Below are 10,000 nucleotides of genomic sequence, written 5' to 3' on the forward strand. Positions count from 1 at the left end.
TTTATTTTTTTATATTTTTTTATTAAATTTTATTATTCAATTAAGGATCTCCGCCTCCCCCCAAATATATTACCAACAGATGTAACTATACCATAACATGTTCCTACCAAATATTTTTAATTTTCTTATTTCAGCTCCATAATTTGTTTTCTGTAGGAAGGACAATGTGGTAAAGATGTATGGGGACAAAAGTCCATGCTAATTACATGATTTGAACACACATTTCTATCAGTTCCTAGCTGTATGACTCTAGCCTGTGCATCAGCTCACTTAAAACACGGCAACCAATTTCTGACTAGATTTAAGACCTGCTCTATAGAATGAAACCCATAACTGGCACCATTATTGATTTCAGAATCTATGATCGGACAGATAATAGGTCCTATACAGAACTTATGTTAGTCTAACCCATGTCAAATCCCACCACATTACTGGGATTTGGGTATGAAATCTCACCCCTGTCTATGGCACTACTGGCAAACATTAGCAGCTATAAAGGAGACACAGTTTTGTCTAAGAGTGTACTCCCTGGTAAGTCATCCACATTCTAAGGGAAAATTTATGCAGCATTAATTAGTTACTTTAAAAAGATACACAAAGTAGGGTGGGCAGCTGTGGGAAGAGTCTGGGGATGGGGAATATAACAAAACATATTGTATGAACCTTTCAAAAGATGAGAAACTCTAAACATGAATGATTAAGAAGAATATAAAAAGTTAATTTCTCTTTTATTTATTTGTTATTACCATGATGTGGTAATACCTGGAGACATATAAAAAGGAAAAAAATTTCTTGAGTAAATCAATATTACCTAAGAATGAATGCACTATTAGTGCAAGACATTCTTTTTCAGATTTTGAAGAAAGCCTTATCTTTCAGAAGCATATTAAAAGGTTCCCACATATACATGTTATTATGCACAATCCAAGGTGATTTAAGAGAAATAGGGTTAAGAAAATATGTTGTTAACTCAAAAAGTCACATATAAGCCTATATGATTCAGAGGAGTGTTTTTATTTATTTTTATTTTTTTTTAGTTTCCATGGCATATTTAATTCAACCCAGTAAACCCAAATCATGTAATTTAGATATTTAATAAATATTGTCATGAGTGAAATATTTTACAGGTTGTTTTTATGCTGAGCAGTAATGTAGTGTCACATAGAGCTTGGAAAGCTCATAGCTTGGTATTGTTTGACCTTTAGGGTTCTGTATATTAACAATTTAGACTCAAGATTGTAAAAGTTGATGTTTCAGTGTCTGCTTTCTCCTTATATAGGTTATTTTTAAAACATTTTTACATAAAAATTTCCACCTCCTCCCCTCCTCTCATTTCCCTTCTCCTCCCAACACTCCCCTCCCCCTCTCTCTGCAGTCCAAGGAGCAGTCAGGGTTCCCTGCCCTGTGGGAAGTCCAAGGTCCTCCCCCCTCCATCCAGGTCCAGGAAGGTGGGCATCCCACAAAGACTAGGCTCCCATAAAGCCAGTAAATGCAGTAGGATCAAAACCCAGTGTCATTGTCCTTGGCTTCTCAGTCAGCTCTCATTGTCCACCACATTCAGAGAGTCCGGTTTGATCACATGCTCCATCAGTCCCAATCCAGCTTGCTTTGGTGAGCTCCTATTAGATCAGCCCCACTATCTCAGTGGGTGGGCGTACCACTCGAGGTCCTGACTTCCTTGCTCATGGAAGTATATATCTTAATTAAGGGAGCCATTTTAGGGTTGGCAAGAGACTTGACTCTAGAGGTGTACCCAGGTGTCCATGGAGATGTCCCCAGCTAGATCCTTGGGCAGCTGAGGAGAGGGAGCCTGAAATGGTCCTATCCTGTAGCCATACTGATGAATATCTTGCATATCACCATAGAACCTTCATCTGGCGATGGATGGAGATAGAGACAGAGACCCACACTGGAGCACTGGACTGAGCTCCCACGGTCCTAATGAGGAGGAGTGTTTTTATAAGGAAAGCTCATTTGGGGAAAATGGCAACAGCAACAATAAAAAAGGCCAATTCTACTCTCTTCCTTCATAAATAAATAAAAAAGATGGAAAAATAGCTACAGTATAAAAATTGGAAAAGAATTAAGTGAAAAGTTAAAAACAAAACAAAAGAAATCAAATCCTAGTAGTCAAAAGTGTTTATTCAGAGATGCAGACATGAAGAAAATAAAGAAAAACAGATACATATAAAGACAGAGAGAAAAACCCAAGCAATGCTGGTGAGACAGAATGGAAGGCAAATGAGAAGCCACTCTTCAAGTGAGTGTTTGAGACACTTAATCTGTACAAATGACAGCAAACAATGGAGAAATAAGCATCTCAGCATTGCCAAGTCACGGTGTTGCTTCCATTTCACACACACACATGAAGACTACAAGTATTTAAAAAGTCTCTTTAAAGTCATTTTTGGAATCTGGATACGAGAGGTCCTTTATCATAAATGGTAGTTAGACATGGGATGATATGGCAAAATTTAAGAACAGATAGACATAAAAGCCAATATGAAAACTTTGGTGTAGTTGTGCAAAGATATCTACAGCAGGAAAAACAGAATACTTAAGAGACTATAAATTTAGTAATTATTAAACAGTGGGATGATTCACAAAAAGTGAAATATTATAGTCTGCTTAACTAATTTGACTCATGGTATTAAATATTCTGTGTATTCCTGGTCAGGGCACAGTTTTCAGGATCTTGAAAATATACTGACTGCCATTGAAGTTCATTTTCTAAAACCAGAAAGATAGTGTCATATCATAAAAAAGATTAAGAAATAAAACCAGTAATCAATGTGTTTTCCCTCAGAGATGGTATGAAATATCTAACTAGTAATCTTTAAGAATAAATGTAAACATGGGTCAAATTGAATATTCTAAAATGTCACTACTACATTACAGGATAGAGCCAGGTCTGGTACTCACACTGTAATCCAGCAGGGAAAAATGAGAATTTCACATAAGTTTAAGAGAAATCTGGACTACATAGCCAATCTGGGCTACACAGGGAATCTTATTTTTTTCTCAACCCTTTCTATAAACATGAAATATTAAATTTTAAGGACGCTGAGTGTTCAACTCTAAAGAACATATCAACTTACTATCTTCCTTCTTCCAGCAGCATTTTATTAAATGTTTTATTGTTAAATTCTAGCCAACAAAACACACATTTTGAAAACGGCACACATTGGTGTCTTCAAAGAATATAACAAAGTTCAAAAATGTTTGTGTGTGTCAGTACAGAACTCTGTGTTCTAGGGCAGCACTGCTTGTAGGGTTCCCATGATTCTGTGCAAAGGTTCACTGGAAATGACAAGAGCACAAAAATCCCCTCATTGCACTGCCTCTGAATGGTTTGAGCTTATATATTTATTGACACATTAACTACTTCACCCTGAAATGACTTAAACACTGTGGATGAATAATTTGCTCATAAACATCTGGTGAAACTTGCCACCACAGATGAAGACAATCTTACATCTTGTCTTAGAATTACTGTGCTATATTCATCAGGCCTTGAAGTAGTAACATGCATTAAAAAGTTTTCTTCCTTTTGGCTGTATCATATTAAAATTTTATAAATGGTTACTTGAAATACTAATGACGCAAAAGACAACAGGATCTACATTAGAGATTCTATAAAATGTTGCAAGCAAATAAGAGTGAAAGGTTTTATAACTTTAATTAAAAAGAAAGAAAAATCCCATCCAAATAGACATATAATCATGGAAAATAAATGTTTTCTAAAAAGTAAAGAATCAATAGCTTTTAGGACAATATAATAATTGATATGAGATGAAATACTAAGAAAAGCAAAGAAGCAGTGCAGGGAAGTAGTGCACTTTCTCACCCTGATGAACAGCTGCATCATTTGTTTTTCTTTTTGGGGGTTACGGTACTTCTCATAGAAATCACGGCGCTTCTTTGTTTCTTTAGAGACTTTATCTTTCCTTTCCCGCTTCTCTGCTGGCTCCTCTGTGCCATCAGAAGATGAATGCTTGTGCGCTTTTGGTTTTTCCACTTCAATATAGTTTTCATTTGGGTTCAGGACTATGACTCCATACCCTTCCTATTTTGAAATGAAAAAAAAAGTGGTAAAATTTGAAATCAGAATGCATGTCAATCAATGAAAAAGTGCCTAACATTCTAGGCAAGATAATTTAATGCAGTTTCAAATTGCTAAAATATTCTTTTAGAAAGATTAGGCTAAATTTTTAAATAAAGTCAAAACTGTTTGCCTTTATTACATGCATATATAAGCATAGATTATCTGTAAGAATAAAAATACATGGACATGGTTGATACAGAAAAAATGAAGAATTTTAAATGAAAAAAGACAATCTATTCCTAATATGATCAAGATAAATTATAACACAGGAATACATTCAAAGCACAAATGTGTGTTTTGAAAAAAGTGTATCACTTGTGCACCTTGGATCTTACTCTCTTTCAATACAGAAAGAACGAGAAAATCACCGAGCTAAATAAACCAATGGGATGATGCGTGGAAAGACCTGTTTAATCTGGAAACTTGCTTCATGGTCCAGGCCACGGGAACAGGCTATCTTGTTTAAGAATGAGTGCCCTGAGACTGTAAGTTCCAAAGTTTAAAATCTAGCTATAATGGCTTTAGATTTTAAACATATATGTTCCTGACTTACTCACTTCTACAAGGCAAACATTTCTGATAGATCAGCTATTCAGACTGAACTGATGAATTAATCTAAACATTAGAAACACAACAACTACTACCAAGTTTGAAGAATGGAAAAATTGAAGTAATTTATGTATTTTCTATTCAATTCTGAATTACAAATGTCCTAATTATAATCTTGTAAAAATCTTTTAAGGTCATACCTAGAAATGTAATATATTAAGACAAAAAAATATAAAGACCACAGAAAACGACATTTGTAAAGTCTGCACCCATAATAAAAACAAATACAGTGTTTCAAAATATAACCATGGAATTTTCTACATAAAGCTCATATTTCAACTCTTTTAAAAAACAAACATTATTTTTAAAAAAATCAATCTTGACACAGCCCTGAGTTCTTACTTTTAGGTCTACTCCACTGTGGTTGTGATTTTTTGTTTTTGTTTTGACCCATGAACTAGTTGTAAATGTCATTGGAATCCTTTCCCCTTTTACTGTTGACTAAAACCACTGATGTCCTGATTTGGGGATAGGGCTATTAATTAAGATATAATCTTTTTATACATGTGGAAACTAATAATAAATGCCAACATGATGAGCAAAATACACACACTCAACAGATCCTGCAATCAAACTTGTGCATAAATGCCTCATTTTGAATCACTGAAAGAGTAGTCTAAAAATTCCAACCTTTGACTTCAGAGTAAGACAGATGTTGCACACTTTCCTTTTTAAGTTTGTTAGCTGTTGAGTCAAAGTTTTACCAACAAAAGACATTTTATTTGGGCCTGCTTTATTCTAATCTGTATAGCTATTCAAAAGTCTTGTAAGTCATTGTGATCTCTGTCAGGTAAACAGATTGTCACTTGGTGATTTTCGACAGTTGGACACACTTGACTAATTATTAAAATAACATTTGAAGGAAGTTCTTAGCCCTCTTCCTTGTGCCTTTTACAACTGTTCACGCCCGTCTCAAATTTTACCTACACCTTCTCCTCCCACCAAAGTAAATTAAAGAGCACTGTTACACTCTGCTAAGCATGATGAAATGCAGACATTCAGTACACTGTCTCTGGTGTAAGGAACATGGCCAAAAAAGGTCAGCACAGGCCAAAAGGAAAACTGCCTCCCCACTAGATCTGTACTGTGAATAAGTGCTCGTCTGTCATAGTTCTTCCCTACCTTTTCTGACAACCGCGTGCATGCACATGCTCACGTGCACGCACACACACACACACACACACACACACACACACACACACACTGAGCTTTTCGTACTTGTACACAAGAAGTCCAAATAGAATCTTAAATTGCATAAAAGCTGTAAATAATTGCTTAGCTCAGTATAATGATGATAGGAATATTCAAACCCCAGGCAACAAAGTGACACTTTAATTATTGATTATATTAGATGATGCTTATATAATAATTAATATAATAATATAACAAGGATTTGCAATGAGAACAACTCTGAGCAAAACTAATGATAAAACTGATATGTAGCTTTATTACCCAAATATTATTTCCATAACATCAGACCCCTCTGGGCATTTTGACCTCATTTTTGGAAGTCACACTTAAAAAAAGAAAAAAAACCTTGAGCCTCATTAATTTGAAATGGATCCTGAAATGTGAGATGTCCCATCTAAATAAGTTTTAAAAATATACATACATAAATCATCAAAGAAGTAATAGTTGCCTAAGTTATTGATTATGTAACTGAGAATCATTTATTCAATTTTCCAAAGGCACAACGTCCATTTTTCACTGAGGCATCAACAGAAAAAAATGATACCATTTATAAATCACCACAATGCAAATCAATTAAAGAAATTAAACACTTAATGTCAACAATAAATTCTGAAATAGTTAAATTATTGTTTTTAACTGCCCAAACCATTTAAAGAACATTGTATTCTTTAGATATTTTAAATTGTCATTTTATTTAAAATAATAATGATCACAAATAATCAGGGATATTTTCTACAAAAATTAGACTTGAAAATTTATTTACAATTCTGATAGAGAAAATACTAGCATTTTGAATTATTATTTCATAATAAACTGATACAATGTTCAAAAGTTCATTTTTAACAAGTTTATAAAGAGTAGAATAAAGGCCGCATACGTATTTGCATTGATTTACTTAAATCCTAACCACAGACACACCCCAAACTTCACCTGCTCCTTACCTTTCTCTTTTACATACAATGTCAAAAATGCCTTTATATTAGATTCTATTTTTATATATTTGTATAAAGGCTTTGGTAATGTCAACACTGATAAATGGTAGCCAAGGTGCAAAGAAAGTAAAGTGAGACAAAGCAGAGACAAAAATATCTACACTTAATTGTTTTAGTAGAACTTATAACCTTAATAACTAGAACATATACTGACTTAAAAAATAATTCTATTCCCAATAATTCAATAACATACAGCAAGCTAAGGAAAAAAAAGACTGATAGTGTGATCTTTCTTGAATGTAAAGTTAACTAAACTACCAAATAAAATCAGACATAAAGCATATTATAAAGAACTATTTATTGCTGCCCTTAACAGGGGAATCTTTAACAAGGACCTAAAATCCTGAGCGCTACACTGAAGCACTCTTTTTTGTTAACTTGTTAATTTTGCTTAATTGTTCTATAAGTACATGAAAGTCCCATAGAATGTGGAGGAAGCTGCATACACATGCTAAATACACATGGAAAGTTCTTCTGTTACTGGGGTTTCATTTACACGTCTTTACTCATAAATTCTAAATTACAGGATCTTAATCTGAGACTCGCCAGAGTCTAGTGCTAAAACACAGCACTTTGTTAAACACGAGTAACATAAAATACACAGAGTTCCAGGATCTCTTACTGTGAAGACTAAAAAGACACTTACTATTAAATAATAATTTAGCATTCCATTAACAAATAATGGCATAGGCTGAAACAGACAGGTAAAATTCAACACAAAGAACACACAGGAAACTGTTCTAGAGAAATTAAGTCAGCACAGAAATTTACTTATCAAGACGATAATGACAGAAATCTAAAAATAGCTGACAAAAAACTACTTTTCATGCCAAATAAAACTATAAAAACTAAAGACTTATAAAAGCTTGTGTATTAATTACCAATTATAAACAGAAGGGAAAATGGGGGCAAATTCTACAGCTTTTAAAATACCCTATGAGTGACTAAAATTAAAAAAAATCAGTTGAAAGTAGTCTGCTCTGCATGTTAACTTGCCAATACTCGAAGCCACATGTGACCAGAGAGGTCAAGGGCCACACTAGAATCTTTTGACCCACGGAACTATCCATTTTGGTCTCCAGGCAAAGCTCTGTAGGAGATCATTTTACATAGATATATCAATCATATTCTTCCAGTTCAACATTCTACCTGCTTCGCTTCAAAGAAGACAGGTGTTCATCCTCAAGGCAGTGTTATCTATAACTGCCCACAGGTAAAATGCACAAACAACTGTCCACTCATCTTTTCAGAAAGAGTTATGCTGTTTCTTCTCGTCTTCACAAGAATGGTATGCATATGTCACTGCTGCAACATCTTAGGTGCAGCAGTGAGATGAGGTCATGACAACCAATCAGAAGTCACTAGTGAAGCGTTAAAGTAAGCATAGCTGCTGGAGCTGCAGCTCTGCTTGGAAAATGCCCCCTTCATTATTTCAGCAATTTTCTCAAGACGTGACCTGGCACTGAAATGCCTGAAATGTCACTTGACTCCTTTTTGTGCTTCTCAAGATGTATTGAGGTATTTGCACCCTACAAATATTTTATAAAATATTCATGAGGATTATCTTTTAATAGGCAGTTTCATGAATATCATGCTGTATACATGATATAAAATAACTGTAATATCAACCAACATAGATTATCTCAGATAAGTCTCCTACTTAAAATAGATCATCAAGTTAGTCAGTGAAAGAAAACATGCCACAAAAAGTTTTCAGAGGACCACCTGTTGTCTATTATTTTTACATAGCACTTACTCATAAATCATAACACAGGGTAATTAATCAAGCTGTCAAAGAGAAGGTCAAAGGTTATATAGTAGAGTCAGAAGGTCACGCATGGGCTGATAGAGGTCAGGGTCACACTGCATTCCTCATTATCAAGTTGGGATGAGAGACGGCCAAGCAAACAAAAGTGAAAGCAGATGGAGAAGTAAGAGGATAAGAGAAGAGAGAAAAAAAAAAAGAGAAGAGAGAAAATTTTAGAAATAAAAGAAAAATGCAAGAAGATTCTCAATTGCCTTCAAATAGAGAATAATAAAAAAATAAGAAATGTGCTTTAAAAAGCCAAAGAACATAAAGCAACTACAATTTTGTCAATTTACTAACTGAATATAACATTTTTCTTGTCAATTTTATTAATGCATATGTATGCTCACTATCTTTCTTCTAGTTTCTATGTTCAGGATTAATTAGTGTAAACCAAGAGTTCTAAAGATGAAGTATGATTTTCAAAAAAAAAAAAACAAGTCAAAACGAGAAGTTTTTCTTCTTCCCTTTAATATTGTTTCAAGGTCATAACAAATTCAAACAATTTTAAGCCACAGGACAGATAATTCCTTGAGCACAATACAAAGATATCCACAAACATAAATGCATCATAAAAGTCATTTTGAATAACAAAACAGTTATAAAATATTCTATTATTACAGTGCTCCGAATTAGATGCAGAACACTGTGCAAAATTAGCTGTCACCCTTTGCTCAAAATCTTTGTTAATCTCATTTTGAATGTTTGCAGCTTTATCAACACATGCATCAATGTCAACTCCTTGGTTACTGAACCGCTGTACTTGGAAGGAGATATAATTAAAATGTTTTGGCACAGAAAAGGTGAAATTGTATCTTCCCTGTTCCCTTAGGAGTCTGTAAAACATGAAGGATATATTGACAAACACACACCCTTGTCTCCAGTTCTGACATCTCAGGTCATCCAAGTGCTATTTTAAAAACTCACTCTACTCTAACCCATGATATCACCTGCTCTGTTTCTAACTTCTCCCTGAAGGCTTTAGGACACTAGGATGTTAAAACTTCATAATTATTTCTTATACTTGTCAATAACTGATCTATGAAAGCATTCCAGAAATCCACTACCACCACGAAATAAACACAATTATCATTATTATCAAGGGCAGGAATAAGATCGAATGCTGTGGCTTTATGGGAGTTTTCTGATACTTTGCAGACAGCCATCCCCTAACACACTGAATGAACTCTAGCTGGAGATCAGGCAATGACAGAGCCAAGTCCCTAAAGAGATCTCAGGAACCCTACAGACACATCTTTACTAAATGACCCAAAGAAGAGTTAGATCTTCATATTT

The 10,000-nt window shown here is 34.3% G+C and overlaps 1 protein-coding gene across 4 annotated transcripts in view; it reads right to left on the reverse strand.

The window, feature by feature from the left end:
* The window catches only part of Fam172a (family with sequence similarity 172 member A), a 420,557-nt gene that overhangs the window by 242,232 nt on the left and 168,325 nt on the right, over nt 1-10,000 (reverse strand). For all 4 annotated transcript variants that reach the window (XM_026783728.1, XM_026783727.1, XM_013349680.2 and 1 more), the window contains one exon: nt 3,848-4,066. In XM_026783728.1, the coding sequence (XP_026639529.1) occupies nt 3,848-4,066 (219 nt within the window). The remainder of the gene's footprint in view (nt 1-3,847; nt 4,067-10,000) is intronic.

The sequence above is a fragment of the Microtus ochrogaster genome, chromosome 19 (assembly GCF_000317375.1).
Source record: "Microtus ochrogaster isolate Prairie Vole_2 chromosome 19, MicOch1.0, whole genome shotgun sequence".
In the NCBI taxonomy this organism is placed as follows: Eukaryota; Metazoa; Chordata; class Mammalia; order Rodentia; family Cricetidae; genus Microtus; species Microtus ochrogaster.